The sequence below is a fragment of the Battus philenor genome, unplaced genomic scaffold (genome assembly GCF_028537555.1).
Source record: "Battus philenor isolate CCGP_79_NKW_IND1 unplaced genomic scaffold, ilBatPhil1.0.hap1 SCAF_13, whole genome shotgun sequence".
Classification (NCBI taxonomy): Eukaryota; Metazoa; Arthropoda; class Insecta; order Lepidoptera; family Papilionidae; genus Battus; species Battus philenor.
Window position 1 is genome coordinate 6,518,972 of NW_027181675.1, and position 20,550 is coordinate 6,539,521.

The 20,550-nt window shown below is 31.4% G+C and overlaps 1 protein-coding gene across 4 annotated transcripts; it reads left to right on the forward strand.

Moving 5' to 3' along the window:
• Window positions 1–3,803: 3,803 nt before the first annotated feature.
• Chro (chromator) lies at window positions 3,804–17,249 on the forward strand. 4 transcript variants are annotated; one of them, XM_068776998.1, is made up of 20 exons: window positions 3,804–3,886; window positions 4,299–4,400; window positions 4,517–4,650; window positions 4,728–4,922; window positions 5,746–5,844; window positions 7,636–7,743; window positions 8,467–8,663; window positions 9,102–9,234; window positions 9,772–9,854; window positions 10,087–10,229; window positions 10,431–10,586; window positions 10,794–10,969; window positions 11,166–11,321; window positions 11,846–11,971; window positions 12,053–12,283; window positions 12,610–12,699; window positions 12,837–12,977; window positions 13,487–13,621; window positions 15,020–15,179; window positions 16,185–17,249. In XM_068776998.1, exons 2-20 carry the CDS (start codon window positions 4,307–4,309, stop codon window positions 16,292–16,294), a joined length of 2,667 nt encoding a protein of 888 aa, XP_068633099.1. In that variant the 5' UTR covers window positions 3,804–3,886; window positions 4,299–4,306; the 3' UTR covers window positions 16,295–17,249. The 4 variants fall into 4 exon arrangements, with proteins under 4 accessions (XP_068633099.1, XP_068633100.1, XP_068633097.1 ...); XM_068776996.1 differs by lacking the exon at window positions 3,804–3,886 and adding an exon at window positions 4,099–4,217; XM_068776997.1 differs by lacking the exon at window positions 3,804–3,886 and adding an exon at window positions 4,099–4,217 and having other exon boundaries at window positions 4,302–4,400.
• Window positions 17,250–20,550: the final 3,301 nt, after the last annotated feature.

Here is a 20,550-nt window from a genome sequence, read left to right on the forward strand (position 1 = left end):
TTCTTGTTGTATAAGTGTGAGATACAAGATTTTTATAATGGTATGTCAGCGCCCCTCATAATTAAGCGCTGCCTACATGTATATATAGCCTTAACCTAATGCGACATAGTGCCTAGAGGACTGTTCCGAGTCGCTCTCTCCCAACTCTAACTTCAGTTCAGTTAAAGGTCACCAAAGAATAAGGTCACACTTTCCTGTGACAACTGAATACATATCGGAAGGTTTAAAGTAAACAGAAGGCTCAAATCTCCTTGTCCCGTTTTTAGATCAGTAATATAAAAAAACCATAGGAATTTAGAATTTCCAATATTCTACATATTTTTACGTTTATAAAGCAACCAGTACTTATTTAAAAAAAAAAAAACTTGTACAGATTATAATCAAAATGTAAATAACCTGCCATAATAATTAATGATTAAAAATTATATTTAATTTTATACATATAAGAATAAAATTTCTACACCAGTTTAATGATAATTAAAATAGACGACATTTGTAACACATCATCGTTTTTTTTATTACAAAACTGCGTTGTCCACAAAAACTACAAAAAAAATCCTTTTTTTTTAAATTTAAGTAGAAGTTAGATCAATGAATACCCGACATACAAAATCAAGTGCGAAATCGAATCCTTCGTTGTGTGAGAATTCAACAATAATTCTGATTAGAGAGACTTAGGAAATATCATAAAAAAATACTTAGTAATAATAGTTCATAACATAGCGATGCATCACTATTTAGTAAGAGACACATATTGAAATATCGTAAAATTATTATAATTTTTCAAAAATACTCGGAGTGTAGGAACATCGAATAATTATAACCTTGTAAATGACTGAATCTTAGGATGGTAATTTGTTGCGTCAATTTCACGCATACTTTGTGGGTATTATTAAAATGTCACCGTTCATAAATGTAAATAAAAATTATTATGACAAAACTGATGTACATTGTAAAAAGTAATCAGAAATGTATGCGGTTTCTTCTATTCCCCAGTGCTAGTGTGACAAATTAAAACTTATACTTGTTTTGTCTAACAGCGGTGACATTGGAGCTTATATCGTGATGTAAAATTTCGCGTACTAAACTAGACATGGGTGACACATCTCGTCTTTTAGGAAATATAATTCATTACTGCTGTAGCTGCCATATTAACTTTCATATTCTATCGGCCGCTTGTTAACCCGCGAGTTCCGACCGACACTAAATTTATAGTTTTGTCGATAGTCGACATACTTAGAGCAACGGCTTAAATGCAACAGGGCTATAACTTATTCGCCGTGCGACTCTGAAAACTTTCCATGATATTATTCCCGCAGCTGTATAGTCTTGTAACTTTGCAAGTACTAGCATTTAAGTTCACGGACCCTTCCACTCCGTGAGCTAAGTTCAGATGAAGCTGTACAAGCCTTAGGGTTAGCAGCAACAACATCTACAGAGAAAAGGCAAATGCAAATGCAAGTACTAGCTTTCCGTAATAGTATTCCACATGGAATGGTCATGTCACCCAGTTTTTTATTTGAATTAGGATACGGAACCTTTCTCTACTCCTAAGCTACCCTTCTATATATCGAAATTACTATGAAATTTAAAACTTTATACATAAGTACTTTATAATTTTTCTTTACTAGTTAAACTTAAGGGTATTTTTTATTTAGTTTCGAAAATTATTTTGTTTAGATTTCCATATCTTTTATAATTATAAAAAAACTATATATATATATATAACTTTATATTTATATTATATAAGATATAACTTCAAACATTTTTGATAGCGCTGCGCTGACTAATGTGCCAGCTGAAACGGACCGCGAGCAAAAATTCTAAGCGGTCGGATAGCTGACAAACTTTCGGGGCAATTTTAAAGTAAGCGTACTAAGGTGACAGACGGGTGAATTAGATCACCAAGCCACATGTAGGCTCACTTAATTGAACATCTGTCACTGCAGTTAAGAAATTATAATGCAAATTCTTAATTAAATGAGAAATCTTACTTAATTAGAAGATTCATAAAAAATATCTCATCAACAAAATCGTTAGATTTAGAGTCATTCCAAAATAGCCTTCTAGAATCGTAACCGTAATTTATGTTTATATTGATTAAAATTGCTTTATCTATATTTAATCAAACAGGAATTACGTAACTTTATCGAATTGCTTATAACAATTGTGAAAATACGCAAACATTAGAATCACAATAAATAATAATAAAGCTACTTGTAAATTTTTATAATAAATTAAAATCGACATAAGTAAATCATTATTAAACTCTATTTAGACTAGGCTGAGATAACAAAAAATAATTTAAATTAATAATAACAATCACAATTGTTATTTAACAATAAATTGATCGATTATTTAAATCGAGTATTTAATAGTGCCTATGACCACAGAATAAAAACTTTTAATAACATTGACTTGAACATGTTTCAAAAACATCAACTGAGGTAAATGTGGGCTATATTGGGATCCCTCTTTAATTTTTAATATTATCTCAAAATCTTACATAAATAGATCCGATTCTATTCTTCCATATATAGATATTATTCATGCATCTCTAAAATACATTATACGTATAGTTCATTTTATCTCACCTAGCATTCGTTCAATATTTTATAAGAAACTTAAATTGTACGTAAAATTGCTACAGAAGGTGCTGCTTGTTTCTTCTTCTAAAAAGAGAAAAGTGTTTAAGTATATGTTTTTTACATTAATTATTAACGAGATAAACGTAATTAATTGCTGGTTTTTGTATCTATGTGTATTTATGTGTGTATCAGTGAAATCAGTACTCTAAGATGTGTTACGTGTAACTACAAATATTTTCTTCAGATAAATAAATTTGTAGGTATCACCCGATACGTCCTATTAAAATGAATAATCAAGAAATAAGCAATTTTTCTAAGATATTTAACAATCATGTCTGCTAATATATTAGTACTTATGTTATTAGGACTCCACTGCATGCAATCGTTGTTTTATTTGTAAAGACGTTTTTCGTTGTTATTATGTTTGAGGAAGAACTTTTTAACGAAATTGAAATGTTTAGATTATAATTTTGAGGAATTAAAAAAAAAACGTAAACACTAACGCCTAGCTGCGAAAAAGTTTGTTGTATATCCATTATCTATGTTTGTTTTACGACATATGGGTTTTTTGAATGAAAGTATAGTTATTAGTCTAGGAATCATATAATCATCATTCAGAATATTTAATTAGAACACAAAGTGTGCACTATTCCTTTTAATTATCATGATTTTTTTTTTTAAATTCAATTATGTTATTCTTAATCAGTAATAGAATCAAACAAACGTAATAATTATAATAAATCAATTTTATGCATTTAGATACTCCTCGTTCGTATACTCTTTTATCTTGTTTATCAAAAGAATGAATTCATCTTCTTATTTGTATTGTTTTATATATCATAAAACGATCATTTTGAGACCATATTAAAATATCTATTGTATAAAACTCTTCGTGATGTCATATGAATTATACTCAACTCGTTATAATACTTTAAATTAAACAATCTCAGAATTGTATATGAAATTTTTTCGTGTCGGCGTAGTATGTCGGTGTAAACACGTGTCGGTAAAACGAGTCGCCGCCTCTTGAATAGTAAGTCTGTTATAATATGCTTACTTAGTGGATATTTGTCATTGGTGGATAAAGAAGTAAACTTGAATACTATTGGTCGTTTAAAACAGGTTTGCGAGTAGAGAACAAGAATTGTCGGCGGACGCTAGGGGGCGTTGTGATTCTGTCGGTGAACGCTTTTTTCCTTCATAAAGTATTTGGTACTCGCATTAGTTGTTCCGTTTTTCGTTGTGTTCATCAAATGAAATAAATTGTATAAAAAAAGTATAATTTTGACATTGTTTTGGTAAGTGTAATGTGTAATTAAGAATACATTTAAAAGTGATTTTAAAATGACTTGTTTATTGCAATGTTAACTTTGGTTTCTAAATATATAACTGCGAGGTAACGCATTAAGAAACATTATGTTAAGCGTCGCTGTCTTGTGTCATAATATATTTCAAATAAATGATAGAATCATAGTAATCAAGTATTTTTTAAAGGAAGTGTTAACATGAGATTCATTATTAAAAACCTATAATGTAATAGTTTTTAAACAATAAACTGCCTTTGTGGTTACTCTATAAGATAATGGTGTTAAATGAGTTGGCGGGAAGTTACCGGCCTAGCAAAGCAAGGTTATATATAAAAACGCAACGATATTCAAAATATATACATAGGGTCCACGATTCAGTTTTTAATTATTTCATTTTCAACAGCAGTTAAAATGACAACCGTAGAAGAAGGCGAATCGCCTTCAGCTGAAGAAGTTACGGCAGGAAATCCTGAAGAATTAACCAAAAATCCAACTGCTCTTAAAGGTGATTAGTTTACCTCAAGTAATTGAAAAATGATTAACATATAACAATTTTTTTCGATTTTAAACTTCAACATTAATAAAAAAAATATAATGTTATTACATTCTTTTTATTTATAGAGGCCCATGAACAAATGGCAACGCTAGATGTTCTGGTTTGTGGCCAGTGCCACTCGGCATTCCATTTTATCGATGAATTCAAAGAGCACAAAGAAGCTGACAACTGTATTGGCAAGTCTCCTGTGAGGGATAGTGTAAGTTGTAATTCTTTGTAATAAGTCTTAATTCCATTAGTCATTAGCTAATTAATAAAGCTTTATTTATATTTTAGAATGAAAGCAAAGCCCAAGTATGGGCATTTCTACTGTGGAAGTGTTCTTCAGCACGGGATGGATCAACATCAAACGCAGATAACAGTTGGAAACTCTATCAACAATGGTGTCGAATGCCTGAAGCCCAGAGAACTGCTTGGATTACAGCAGGATCAAATGTTCAGGCTTTATCTAAATTTGCTCATGCTAAAGTTGTAAGTGTCATATTTATTTTATATATACAGTTATAGTAAAATCAAGGCATTTTATAATGTTTCACTGAGTTGACATTTTTGATCTGGACATTTCAAATTTTAACATCAATCTTCATTTTAAAATATCTTCTATATATATAAAGTGTGAACTATAACATAGATAAAGAAATAACCAAAAAGTAATGAGAGAAAAAAAAAAGTGTATATGTTTGTATCTGTTATTATAACTACCAGAAGTTATTAAACTATTAACCCTTAGAGTCCTTGATAATATTGAATAACCACAGTCAAAGAATCCCATATAACATAAGCACTCTTTCCATAAATATGTACCCAAACACCAAGCAGTGCAATACCACTAAAAGAAGCACCATTGTGTATTGTGTAGTAGGTTTTTATTTAAATAAATATTTCAAGTTCAATAAAAAATGATAAGATTCAAAAGAAAAATGTTAATTTTTGTTATATATTATACCATACAGCAATATTCTATCTGTAATAAGATGTACTATTTACATTAAGAAGCTGTGTATAGGAGCTTGCATCAGTAAATATTTTAATGCTAAATTTGAACAATCCTTAACACACTGTTGGTTGACAGCAATGCTTGAAATGTGCTGGGTTTTCAAAAACCTGAACAGTGTGGTTATGCGGCTTGGGACTTGAAATGGTTAAATGAAATGAAATAAAGGCTTCCACTTCTATTATTTAAAATCAATGTCAATACATGGTAGTAAATGAAATCTATTTCTTAGGTTTGTTTCTGCAACCATGCCCTCATTTTGCATTTGTTGTTGTTTTGACTTTAGCCATGAATTTTCAGATGGAAGTGAAGACTGAAGATCAACTTGTACCTGTTCAAGCTCCTGCTCCAGAAGTGCATCAGAAAAAAAGAGGAAGACCTAGAAAAATACCAAAAGTGGTAACTCTTTTTATTTCTTATTTGCTTTTTTATCATAGTGAGAGTATTTATTAATTTTATCGGGTAACATATCCTATGTTTTAATTAAAATTTATAATTATTATAAAATTATAAATATTTGGTTAATTTGTTTCCATATTTTTGTAGGACAGTGTTTCAATAGGTATAAAAGTTATTTTATTGAATAAAAATCAATTTTTATTACAATTAAAGTATTAAAACCATGTCTTTATACTTATAGTCAAGGATAAATATTTTACCAATTAATTTTGTATGCTTTGGAGGTAAATAGCTTTTGATGATTTAATTATATTAAAGTATTTATAAAAATCATAAAATTTTATGCATTTTTACTTAATGAATCAAGTAATTACATTTTTATTATTGACACATCTTAATTTTTTTGAACAAAATATGCTTATCATTTGCAAATTTTGGATTTGCAATAATTATAATATTCAATAAATGTCATTTTTTAACCTGCGTACATTAAAATTTGTTCCTGAAGTGGACAATTTTCAAATTTAATTGCACCTCAAAACTGGAATTTTTCCTAATGTGAAAATCATCTACCAAATCACACAGAGCCCACAAGATGGCTTATGCTTAGGGGTACGGAAATTTCGTATTTACGAAATAGATGCGAATAAATGCGAAAATTACACATAAATGCGAATAAATGCGAAATATATGGTAGTGTTCGTATGATGGATTATTAAATTATTATCGTATCGCCCGAGTCGCGACTCGCGTCAATTAAACTTGAGTGAAGTTCGTTTTGGACGAAACGGTAGACGCACTTTTTGGACACGAACTGACTCGACAGAATGAAAGCTTTCGAGTCTCTCTTGTTTGTTGCCTATCGCTCGAGTCGGGGATGTTGCAAATGAGCACTCGAGCAGTGTTCATTTGTAACGCTTTAGGCACGCAAGTGTTTTACAAAAATATTTTTTTTTGTGCTCTTAAAATGGGACGCCCTAAGAAAAATTTGACAGATAGAATACTAGAATTTAAGAAAGATGGTCTGTATGTGTCCGACACAAATATTTTGATGTGCCAATATTGTAACATTCGTTTGTCTTAAGGACTATGAAGGAATTGATGAGACAATGAAAAATATGTTGAAATCAGCAAGCGACAAAAGTTTCAGTAAGCTTTCTCTTCACATGAAATTAAATAAGACGAACGAGGCTTTCTTTCACATTGGCCAATTGTTTTCCCCATCTGCGGCTGCAAGTTCAACCACATTAAATATAAACTTATTGCTGGAAAGCTTATCGAAAATTCCTTTTTTCCAAGGATTTCCTTAAAATGAGTTAATTGATGGGCATTCGCACTTTCATAGGTTAATTCTTCGGTCTATTAATATAAATGAAAACCCCAATTTAAGGAACATATTGTTGGCTGTCAAATGCAACTTTCCGTCATTTGCTGAAGCAGCATTACAGAGTATTTGGAGTCCAACCAACAGCGTGGACGCTGAACGCTTCTACAGCATATACAATGTCGTCGTAACGGACCGAAGAACGACGCTTAAGGAGTCAAATGTTGAAATTTCCACAATGTTATCTTTTAATTAATTAAAATTGTTTTATGTTAAGACTTGTAAAAAATTACTAAACAAGTATTTTTGTTTAATAAATACCTAATTTACCCAAATTTTACAATTTCAAAAATATAAATGCGAAATTTCCGTACCTCTACTTATGCTATATTGAGATAGGCGTCTTTCAATAGTAGGAATATCTGAGTTATCAAGGAAATAATTACATAGGGTTTATTGACTTGCAGGAAGATTCTGAAACACATCCATCTGGAGAAGAAAGTGATGATATTAGATCCAGTCCCGCTCAAAGGATTTTGTCTAAATCTGTAACATTCCAAGCACCTAAATCAAAGGTAAATAAATGCTAGCACATCAAAGTCTTTAAAAATTTGTTAAATGCATATGGATATTGACCATAAAAATATGACATCAGTCCACTTAATACTTTATTTTAGTCCATGCCTTGCCTTGCTGTGACACTAACTAAAATATTGATTTAAACCAGATTATGTTATAATTTAAAAATTCAGATTTATTATTATAAATTATATAATTTACAAAATTTTATCCATGAACATTTAAATTGTTTTGATTTTTTATTTCAATGGTGTCTGAAAATAATTAGCAGCTACATGCACTATTAAAAGTATAAGTTAGTAAGTATAATGTATGACTATTTACGGTAAGTAAAGATTGCACTTACTGATAATGTAATTGATTCAGTATTTGGGTCCAATGATACATGCAGCTGCATTGAAATGCAATTCACATGATAATCTCTCAATCACACATTAAAATCTTTTAAGTGGGTACTTATATTATAGTACCTATACAAGAAAAATAAGTTGTATGATTTTTAGTAATTCTACAATTTTATAAAGTCTCATTCTATTTTAAAAAATTGTTGATCATAACAGTTCATTGATTATGTCTGTTAATTATCTAACAATATTTCATTTGTCATGAAAATAGAGGTTTTTCATAATGCCCAAATGGGGCACCCAATTAATTAATTGAATCCATTATCTCATTTTAATACTGATTTTTTGAATTTCATATTTTTATTGTTGTTTTAGGATTTAACTGATAAAGAATCAGTTCGAAATGCACAAGAGAGGGTGCCGCCCGAAGAGCGAATTGCGCGGCGATCTGAACGCGAAGGTGCTGATCCTGCAGAAGCCGGAGAATATGTTGTGGAAAAGATTCTTGCCAAGCGATTTAATCCACGTAGGAAACAGTATGAGTACCTTCTCAAGTGGGAGGGGTATCCGCAGTGAGTTATAATGCTAATATTGTCAAATTACGTATTAAATTTGTATATGATGTAATTATTTAAGGAAAAAACAGGCTATAATATATAAAACTTTTATTATTATTTATATATTCGAAATGAAAGAAGCGCCGACATTTGGCTGTAAAGACAGTAAAAAACATACAAGTAAAGACAGTCCTAAGAAGTAAATTATTCTAAACGTAATTCTAAAAAAATATATTTTTGGACGAGGTGTTAAATTCAAAATATTTGTTCTATTATTATGAAAATGTGGATATAAACCAATAATCTGTAAAAAATATTTACTCAAATTTAACCTAAAATATTATAAAAACTATTTTAACTATCAATATAATATCAAGGAATTAAAGTAAATAACATTAAATAATATTGAATAAAATTAAGAGATTTATTCTGAAATTATTTTATAAAATACAGCGAACAAAATACATGGGAACCTGTGGATAATATGGAGACATGTAAACATCTCCTCGAAGCATTTGAGAAGCAACTTGCTCGACAGAAGGAACTGAAAGCTCTGAGAGCTCAACAACAACAGCATCCAGTGCAGGTAAAAATTTACTGCTTTTGTTCATTAAGATAAGAAATAATTATAAAAGAAATAAGTAAATTTGGCCAGACTCTGGTCTCCTCAATCAAAATATTTGACATTGACATAATGTGCTATAAATTAAAAACAAATTTATGTTATGAATTATTCAATTATATTTTGTAAGAGTACTAAACCACATGTTATCAGACTTATGTACACTAATGTTATTTCTAAAGATGCACTTTTGTAATAGCATCTGTTGAATCTGCTAGCTAGTTAAGAAATAACTTATTATTATTATTCTCAATTGAGAATAGATCTTCAATCCGGAATATCTATTAATTAATAAATTTACTAGTACAAATATTACTAGATATTCACAAAAGAGTTTCAGAATTCATATAAATATTTACATGTGTAAAGATAGTCTACCATCAAGGAATGGTTGCCTAACCATACATCAACATCAAGGTCAAAATTAAATTAAGTTAAATATTTTTAATCATGATTAAAAAAAGGTATGTACGTAAGAACATTTGCTTAATTTTTATTCAGGTTAAACAAATAAGCACGCCCATGCCGCAGTTTGTTAAGCAAGTAGTTAAGAAATCAGACAGCCCCATCATATCTTCATCAGGGTAAGTTGGCTATTTATAAATAAGAAGCTTTGTCTTAAAAATTCTACATTAGTATTTACCTTTTTTCTAGAATTTTCATTTATTAATGCATTTATACATATATTAACATTGACTCCATTGTAACACTAAAATCAATATCACTTGATAAACAAATATATTTTCAACAGCCTAAATGTTAAAGAAACATGTTTTATATAGAAATAATGTAGTTTTCATTTGTTACTTGCGACAGTCGTCTACAAAGAACTAGTAAAGTACGTGCGTTGGATCAAGTGAAGGCGTGGTGTGGTGCTGAAGATGAACCTGCTGCCAAAAAAATAAAGAAAGAGCTGTCCAGTGAAGAAGAGGATTATTCTGACTCAGAATCATTAAGAGGTAATAATCACAACAATAATTGTTCCTTATTTAAAAATTTGCGTATTCTCTTATAGATTTTAAATAAAGCACCTCAAATGTCTGTACTTATATTCAAAACTGTATGAATAAAAATGTATTATTAGTAAAAATGTATTATTCTGCATCCAAATAACAAAAGAGATTTACAATGAGGTTGTTTATAATTCTCGGCAATTTCAGCTGAGAAGAAAATACTGAATGGCAATGGTATGGAATCTCCAAAGTCATCATTAGATCCAGATCTTGTGAAATCGCTTGGACTTGGTGGCAAAGGGATGCCAAATATTAAAGGTGTAATTAAAGTTGATCCGAAACATATGCCGAATCTTACCACAGGTAAATACGGCAGATTTTTGTCTATCAAAGTAAACAATGATCACAATAGCTTATGATGTCTCTTTTTATTTTTGTTTCGTGTGATTGATATAAAAATTATTTTTGTAGTTATTATAATTTTTAAGTTTTTTGCATATAGCAATAGTGTGATGAATTAAATAGATAATAATAAATTTAGGCAATATTTAAATAAATCTGAATTTTTAGGTGTTTACATAATGTCTAAAAGCTCTGGAATAATGAAGATTGATTCACCGGGTAAATTAGGACCAGGCCTAAATATTGATCAGGATGTGATCCGGAAACAAATATTAGCTGCCAAACAGAAGAAGCTTGAGGAAAGTAAAAAGAATTCACCGATACGCACATCACTTACATCACAGGTTTGTTGAAGACTGAATTGTATTACATGAAACAATTTTATAATAAGTTTATGAATCAAATATAAGTAACACTTAATAAATTTTATAATAGCAAAAGTTTAAAATTATTTTTTTAATAATCTTTCAACTTTTTTATACTCTCAAATAAACTTTAAAAATATTAACTAACCGAAAAATGTAACTGTTTTTTTAATAGCCTAAGAGAACATATGGTTCCAGTGGACAACAGGTCACTGAAAAGACCATCTTTACACCATCTGGACAAAAAATAATACAGCGCACAATACAACGACCATATGGACACTCAGAAGGCAAATCTCCTGTTACTATTCTCAATAAAAAACTGGCACAGGTTAGAAAACAAATAGTTTACTAGACAAATGTTATAAACTTTAGCTTATTTAATATTAGATCAATTATGATAACTAATTTTTATTCCACATAACTAAGATAATCCATATTATATATTCACATATGTATTTAAATCAACTATCCTACTTTGTACACATGAAGCATTCACCAAAATGATGCAGGATGTCTGGGTCTGAACCGAGGCGCCCCTGGAAGCCCTTGAGTATTCACTAAGAGGTTAGGCTAGCCGCACCCTGCCACCTTAAACCTGCGGTATCTGTAAATGTACAGTGGGCAGCCATGAAAGTCCGGAAATTATACTTTTTATTTTTGTGCTTTCAAAAATAATGATTTACTTATGTTTATCTTTGAAGCTTTTTAAAATACAATAAAACAAAAGTGTTTTTTAAAGTGTTAGTATTTATTATCTTACATCATTACTAAATATGTACAACAATGTAAATATAAAACAACAAAGTAAATAACCAATAAGTGGAATGTAATAGTGCTATTTTGTGCTGACAGGGAGACAGCTTGCTTCGTCGTGGAGGGTCAGGCCGCGGCCGCGGTCGCGGGGGCTACTCCGTGTCCACAGCAGCGGGCAACATCGTGCGCATACGTGACAAGACCATCTCCTTCGATTTTGACAAAGTGAAAAATATTTTTTAAGACTAAAATCACTATTAAATTTATTTTGTCAATTGTGTTAGACGATTATATATGTATTTGTAGTCGGACGCCTCATCAGAATCATCGGACGGCATAGAAGATCCATTCCCGCGAGATCTAGGTCCCCTGCCTCCTCCCAGTCCGGATCGCGAACTTACACTGTGTCCATTATCTGGAAAGCGGTTAGCCCGCGCAGAAGGAGAGCCCACGCCGCCACCCACGCCGCCCCCGCCGCCTACGCCACCGCCCGCGCCTACGCCACCGCCGCAGCACAATGCAACTATGCTTATGAAGGTAATCAAAGTAGTTACTTTTTTATTACAAATGATGACGTAATACAGCAACCGACGGCTGTTGGCGCTGAGAGATTCTCGAGTAGCCACCACGAGGTGGTAGACGCGGCGTGGGAAGGTCCTAGGTGTATCGACGACAAATTTCAGTGACTTCACTGAATTCTGGCAGCGCGAGACCTGACGTCGTAGCCACCTTTGAGGACCCACCCCCTGTCTTGCAGTGGGTTTTTATCTGCTGATATGATGATAATACTATATTATCCTTTTGACTCTCTTCATATAGCTATTATTCAAAACATATCAACACTTCTATATTTTTGTTTAAAGGTGGAGATGTCTCCAGGTGGTACTACAGGAATGTTAGTACAAGGAGATGGTGCCCAGCCTTCTCTGCCTGTACTCACCGATGAAGATGGAGTAAGTTCTCTATTCAATTAAAAAATTGATAGAATTAACTATCTCTTGCATGTTATGCGTTTAGTAAAAGCGTTTAGTAAAAAAAATATAACTATTATTGAAATTTTTTTTATTGTGGGTAATATTTTGCGAAACAGACAGAAGTTAAAGTAGAAGCCAGTGCAGTGAAACAACTTCTAGAAGAAGGTGTGAGTGTTGACGATGGTGAAGAAGTAGGATTACTACATGCTAGCCAACCCCCCATTATGATCCGTGGTGAAGATGGAGTTCTCTATCAAGTAAGCATGAATTTTTTAAATTCATTCCATTGAGTGTAATTTTATAGCCATTCCAAAATAATTTGGTGCTGATAGATATTTCTTAATAATTTTAACATTAATAAAAGCATTTTTGTTTATTTCTAGGCTATTTATACAATATATCTTGAGATAATTTAATCATTTATTAACAAGTGTACTATTTTTAAAAATAAAAAAAAACTATAGAGCAACTATTAAAAAATTCAAATTATTTTCTAATGTAGTTGTATTTACTAAATGATTCCCATGCAATATGTGCAAATATTTTAAGTGTAAATCCTTGTCATCTGTGATATATTGAGACATGCTATTTGTTCTAATACTCGTGTGTTACATAGGGGCATATTTTTAAATTAATATTTCATAAATGCAATGGTTGTTATTTTATATGTTAGGTTTCCAGTTCAATATGTGGAGTTGAAAAGATCATTCTTCAGGTTGATTAATGGGAGATCAATTATAAATAATTTTCATTGTTTTACATTCAGGTGGCTGGTGAAAATGAAGCTGGACAAACATTACTTGTGGCAGCAGAAGGAGTTGAAGGTGCTGTAGAAGGTGTGGAGGGAGCTGTAGGAGGTGAAGGCGAAGGTGTTATGTATGTTACAAGAGAAGATGGGCAGGTAAGACAAACTTCCAAATTATTTTAAAATTAAATATACATAATAATTCAAAAGTTAATTTACATTATACTAGGTTAAAAACTTAGTGTAAATTTTCAGTGAAAATAAATAATTTGTTAATCTTTGTCTAAAATGTAAATTCAAAAAATTTAAGGTAAAATTTTAAATGTCATCTGTTAATAATTGTACTGTAACTGAGCAGTAGCAGCCCAGCGGTACAGGACAGACTCGCGAGCGTAGGTCGCGTGTTCGTTTCCCGGGAGACAATCTTTTATAATTTCCACTTTATGAATTAATCACATAGGATTGTCACTGCTCACGAACAAATTTTCAGAGGATAGCCAGCAGCGTCGTCTGCATACCATACGCATCATACTGCGGTCGCCAACCATCTGCATGCCAAACATGGCTATTATTGTATATACGCCCAAAGATATCTTTAGAGGAAGCCTATGTGTTGCAGTAGGTGTCTATGGAGTGAATAGACGATGACATGTAAAGTTAGAAACTTCATACAATTATTATAAAATTACTTGAGGGAAGTGAAATTTAAGTAACGATATTTTTCATCAAAAGATAAAGTTCAATACTATATACATACCAAAAAATTTTCTCTTACATATATAATCAGTATAAACAATTGCATTAAATGACAACAGGTGATTCACTTGTTTTGAATAAACAATTTGTGACGGATTTAAAAAACTACTTTTGTTCTGCCAACCAAACTAGCAATATTTGATGTCTTATTTGGTGTAGGGAAACTTGTTGAAATTTCAATACTGGGAGACTTGTTATTTTTTTTTAACTATTGAATTTTACAATACATGTGCTTAAACTAAACTTATTAAGAGCTAATTTATGAGCTAAATAATTTATATGAATATTACCAACGAGAGTGATTCTTCCAGAGTCGATTTTGGGACTCTGTGAGTCAAACAAAAGTACTCTGGTGAGCAGTGATTCAACCGGAGCCTAAGTTTGAACTAATGTATCATCAGATGTTTGACAACTTGTTGTTCTTAGTCAGGATGTTGGATATTTGTATAGTTTTCAAGGCAGCTTACCTGCTAAAAGCAGAGCTAAGGCCAGGAAATGTACATTATAATGCTGCTCAGTCTCAGTCCTAGCATATATGCTGCACAGTCTGCACATTCTCTAGTAAACAGTCTTCTTTGTTTATAACTTCTTAATTGGCATATTGTTATTGAAAAATTTACTTTATTATTTGTATGTATTATGCTGTTTATTTCTTTGACTATGTTAAAATGTAAGTGAGAATAATATATTTCTTAAATGATGGACTTACACCAGTGTCAGTATGGGTGACCATATGTGTGATAATAATTAATAATAAATTAGTACTTCTTCATACTAGCAAAAAAATTGTATGTACAGGATGTGCTTGCCATTGATCCGAGCCAGCTCGCACATCTGATGCCGGGCAGCGAAACGGCGCCAGCTCTACAACAGGTAGCTGTGCAGGTGGAAGGAGAGCCTGGAGAGGATGCCACACAAGTCATTGCACAGTTGATACAAGCTGATATGCCATCGCCAGGTAAAACTATATGACATTAGTGTGTTCTTTATTTACTAGGTCAGGGAAAAACTCTTTTTGCTGATAAATAAAGATTACATACCTTTGGGTGTAGAATACTTATCTTTGTGTTTTTGATGACATATGAAATGTTACATTTTTCCTAAAGAAAAAAAGTAAGTGAAACTTGTTATTTTACATGTTGTCAAAACGGGTGAATCTAATGAAGTAATTTGAAATGTTGTAATGAGTTTAAAAGCCAAATAGTCATAGTCATTGCTTCTGCCCCATTCTTTTTCAGTGTACCTATCGATGATTGTGTAGGTACTGTGTTGATTAGGCTATATCTAATTTCTATTTCTCAAGACCTGAAAAAGTGACAATTTTTTCTTTCGTTTCTGAGGTCTTTTAACTATCCTAAATAATTGTAATTTGTACATATTTAGCAATAGACTTTGTTAAATGGCTTTGTGTCTAAGAATTTTGTAAAACTAATATGAATAATGTCTTGTAATATGTACTTTTAAGATCTTGTGCTAAAATTTGGAAAGCAGGAAAGTTGAAATTATTTTAGCTTTCTGCAAACTGCAAATTGTTCTTCTTTTATCCATAATATAATGAAGCAGTATTGGCTAAATGCTCAACAGACATACTGTATGATATATCTCATAGTAGAATTATACCACTAAATTTGATGCAGCATCCTGCTTGCGCCTCTTTCCTTTGAGACATAGGATGGTTGTTTATAAAATGAGATAATGTCATACATTGCTATTTTACCTATGAAACAGGCAACTCAACTGCATGCGACACTTGTCATTGCATATATTTATTTATTTTTGTTGTTAAACGTACAAAAGTAATATACTGTTCATCCAACAATTATTGTAGTAAAAACTTAAATCTTGCAAAATAATAAGATGAACTGTATTCCATAACTACAGTTTTTCAAAAAAATTGAAATCTTAATTATTTATTAAAGAAATATTGGTGAATGTGTAACCAATTTAATTTCTATGTTCTCAGGAGGTACAAGGCGTGTAGTACTGTTATTACCTGATGGCAGTTTTACAATGACGGAGCTTGACAAGGAGCAGTACGAGTCAATAACAGAAGCTGGCAAAGCACAAGAATGAAAGTTGGAAGATATTTTAAGATCTCTTGACATAACTTAGCCCATTGCTACAGTACACTGCAAGAGTGGTTGTGTATTGTGAATGTGGTGGTAATTCAACAACAATATTAATAACTGTGAACTAAGTATTTACATGAAAACATTTTTTGACAGAATACGAGGACAATTAATGTATTTAGAAAATTTCATAGATGTGCACCAGTAATATTCATAATGCACATAGAAATTGGTACTAGTGATCGGACAAAAATGCAAATATTTTGTAAGATTTCAAGATCCTATGCTTCAATTAGATTGACTTTTATTAATATTACACATGATATTCTTCCCATGTTTGTATGCAACATTGTAAATAAAATGTTTCAAGTCGCGGTTAACTTTTCTGTACAGATGTAGCAGACTTAGTAATATAAAGTTAATATTTAAGCAACAGTTGAGGGGTGACAACCTATGGTAAGCTGGCCTTTTAATTGTAATTGTCATATTCTATTTAGTGCACTGAGATAAAATCTTGTAAATATCAAAGTCACGGTGCAGGAAAATAATTACATTTCGTGTTTATGCCAGGTTTAGTGTAACAAATTTATTTGAGTCTGACACAATAATTCTGATAGAGTTATAGTTCAAAATGTTAAGTCTTATGAAATTCTAAAGCATCTGTGTATATCACTTAGCATTACGACTATTATATATTTATAATATTTGTGAGATGGTATTACTATTGACCCAAAAATGCGCCTAAATCTTAGTAACGACATTAAATGTAGGTAATCCTTATTAATTTTTATTGTTGTATTAATAGATCACAAAACAAGATGAGGCATAATGACAAACAAATGTTCCGGATACTATTCAGTTTGAAGATGTTTATTACAATTAACAGTTAGAAAAACTTAAGGAAATTAATTATTTTGTATTCATTTTTGTTTTACCTAATATAAATATTTTTTTATTTATTTATTTGGTTTATTAACTTCTAATATATTCCTACCTTATTATCAACTAAATTACAGTATAATAGAAAGGAAAAATATGTTATTCCTGAAAAATAGTGAACACAATATGTATTATTAAGTACTAAAGTAATTTTATAAATCTAACCCCAAACATTTCAGTTTTATCCAAATACCAATTAGGTTTGATTCTTACTTTGGGTGGCAGGCGTGTATGCCTCCTTTTAAAAATATATGGCAATTTGGATATTAAATAACATTTTATCAGGTACTAAAACAATGAACTGTGTTAAACATTTTTTTCAAACAAATGTAAAATCCAAATAATTGTTATTGGATACCAAATGCCTCATGGCGAAGATGTAATAAACATTGCAATACAGCTCAAAGAAACGAGTTGAGTACGTTTAATACTTTTGATGTTTATGTACATAGGACAAGTCCTTATAAAAGTAGTTTTAATAACATTCAAATTACTTTATGTGGTTAATAGAAACCACAAAAAAAACCTTCTCGTAGAAAATAACCGTAAACTATTCCAACTCATTTGACTTGGAATAGTTTAATTAAATGAAATAAAGACACGGGGCTTGAAAATTACCTACTATTTTTAAGTACTTTATTTGCATGTGTATATGTTCTCATTTTCCACTTATTAAATTTTACAGAATGTTTAACCAATCATGATTTGTAGTCTGACAAAAATCGATCTTTGTTGTGGTTACTGATTCAAAAACTTGGAGATACTACCTCGCGCTTTAAAGTTAACTTTTTTAAGTTACCATGTAGTCGGTGTTCACTTTTAGTGACGACTGTTGTTTCACTACACTTTTATATATATCTCGGTAGCCAGATATACAAGATTGAAGTTCCCTTTGGAATTTTGAAGATCTTTCAGAATTAGTATTTATTGCAAGAAAATGACATTCTAATTTATGGCAAAGTTGTAATCCTGTCTAGATTTTATCTGCTGTCATAGAATGTGATTCTTGCCTCCCATCGGTAACATCTGCAGCCTAGTTTATAAATTCATCATCCGTTGCGGTTTCTTCCTGAATCATTTCAAAAAGATCATTTTCGTTGAAACAAACCCATTTCTGCTGATGCAATTTGCTAGCTTAACTATTTCTGCCGTTAATATTAATGTGTTTTCTGTTGCATCTGTATTAATAACACATTCCCGGCTATGTTACTTTCCAGCATGCGTTTAATGTGTTTTTTTTATTTCAGCGGTTGCTGCAACGTCGTGTTTTATGTAGTCGAGTATCGAAAACCTTTTCCACACTTCAATCAAGTTTGCTATGTCGTTTTCAAGTTTTTCTAAAATGTATTCAAAAGCTAGTTTCACGTAGTGTTTTTGAAAGCTGTGATTATGCCCTGATCTAATGGTTGTATAAGGCTAGTCGTTTTGGTTGGTAAAAATACGACTTTAACATTAGGGTGCTCTATACATGTATGACCAGGTACGTTGTCAACAATTAGCAATACTTTAAAAAGAAATCGCATATCAGTCATGTATTGTTTAACTTCTGGAACGAAGCAATCGTTGAACCACCATATGAAAACATCCGTTGTGACCTACGCTTTTTTTTTGGTCCTGAAATGGACAGGAAGCTCGGCTATATTTTTGCCCTTTAACACGCTTAGGTGCAATGGTTTATTAATTATCATAAGAGGTTTTAACATTCTCGCGCCAGATGCATTACTGCAAAGTAAGTATGTTACTCTATCCTTTGCAGTTTTCTCGGACTCTGCGATCAACGTTCGACTTGGCATCTTTTTCCAAAACAACTCCGTTTCGTCAGCATTGAATACTTCATCCGGGCAATATAACCACCATCTTCAATAATTTTTGCCAATACTAATTATTATAATTTTAGCAGCTATTTCATTGCCTTCGCCTTTTATCATCAGATTGTGTAGTTCGTGCAGTTTTAAAAACCCAGCTTAACAGCCATTGCTCGCAGAAAACTTTAGGCTTCTGCTGGTGGAAGATGATGAACAAGACGGCTCTAAATACTTCAGCTGATAATAAAATCGTATAGCTTTCTCTTTAATTAATGCTCCGTCAAAGGGGATTCGTTTTTGAATTAATTATTGAATCAACTATATCCCTCTTCCGTTTTCTCTATCAAAATGTTTCTTGAATACGATGCTCGTTTCGCACTTTCGATTGTAGCACACTTGCTAGATTTATTTATTTCATCTGCGCATTTTTGTATGCCACTTATAGTAGATTCACCTAATTCAAACTCTACCAAGTGCTGTAGAGCCTTCACCTGCTATTCATTTTAAAATCGTAGTCTTAGTTTCTTTGGAAATTGTCTTTCTCTTCACTTTGTTTTTGCTCTTATTCATTTTCAGAGATTATGTCGAAAAGTCCTACAAATTTATATCTAAATAGAAAAAATAATTTACCTTAATTTACACTTAGAAATAAATCTTATCCTAAATGGCCCAAAGATTTGAAAGCAGTTTAAAAGACATCAATTAATATTGAGTTTAAAAATTAAAAGACATGTAATATTCTTCTATTGTCTTTATTTAGCGGACTTATCATTTGCGCAGATCAGAGACCGATTAAAAAATAACAACTCCGCTTTCTTCAAAACTTCTTCTACCTACTTGTTAAAAAAAACATGAATGTGACTACTCTGTAACTATCTCGTTAGCCAAATAAACTTCGCGATCTAACCGAACACGCAGTTCATTTCAGGAACTACCACGATGCAAATCCTTCAATGTTTACATTCAAACCTGTTTTTATGCGGCGGATGGGAACCGCAAAAAATTGCTTAAAAACTTCACGGATAGCTATTAAAATACTTTTCACAACACAGTATTTTTTATGCAATGAGTAGGAACCGCATATCACGTCTCATGTAGAATTTTACTAAAAACCTTACGAAATAACTAGGAATCGCTAATAAGTGTAATCATTTTCTTTAATTTCTGTAATTTTTTACGCGAACCTTCTTGTGGTAAACTGGTTCAAAATCGCTTTCAATTCATTTAAATTTTTATACACCGCACAAAATCAGATTTCGAGTTTATTTAATTGTTAGAAAAGAGGGCGCTAAATCCAGGTTTCAACAAAATGACACAGAATTAACACTGAAGCGAAACCATTGTCCGAAATACGACGTTTAAATAAATTAATTACAGCGAATGTAATTTTTTACGTTAACACTTTGATCTAGCACAAACTTCAAAAATAATATCTTTGAAGAAGTTTGTAATGATAAAGAAGTTGACAGTATTATTTATTAAATTAGTATTTCACTTTATGAAAATACCTATATCC

Excerpts from the sequence above, each read along its gene's own strand:
- Chro (XM_068776996.1), top strand. The coding sequence starts at position 4,181 with ATGAGTTGGCGGGAAGTTACCGGCCTAGCAAAGCAAG. Across the intron at positions 10,587-10,793 it reads TATGCCGAATCTTACCACAG|GTGTTTACATAATGTCTAAA; the intron begins GTAAATACGGCA and ends CTGAATTTTTAG. Across the intron at positions 11,322-11,845 it reads TCAATAAAAAACTGGCACAG|GGAGACAGCTTGCTTCGTCG; the intron begins GTTAGAAAACAA and ends TTGTGCTGACAG.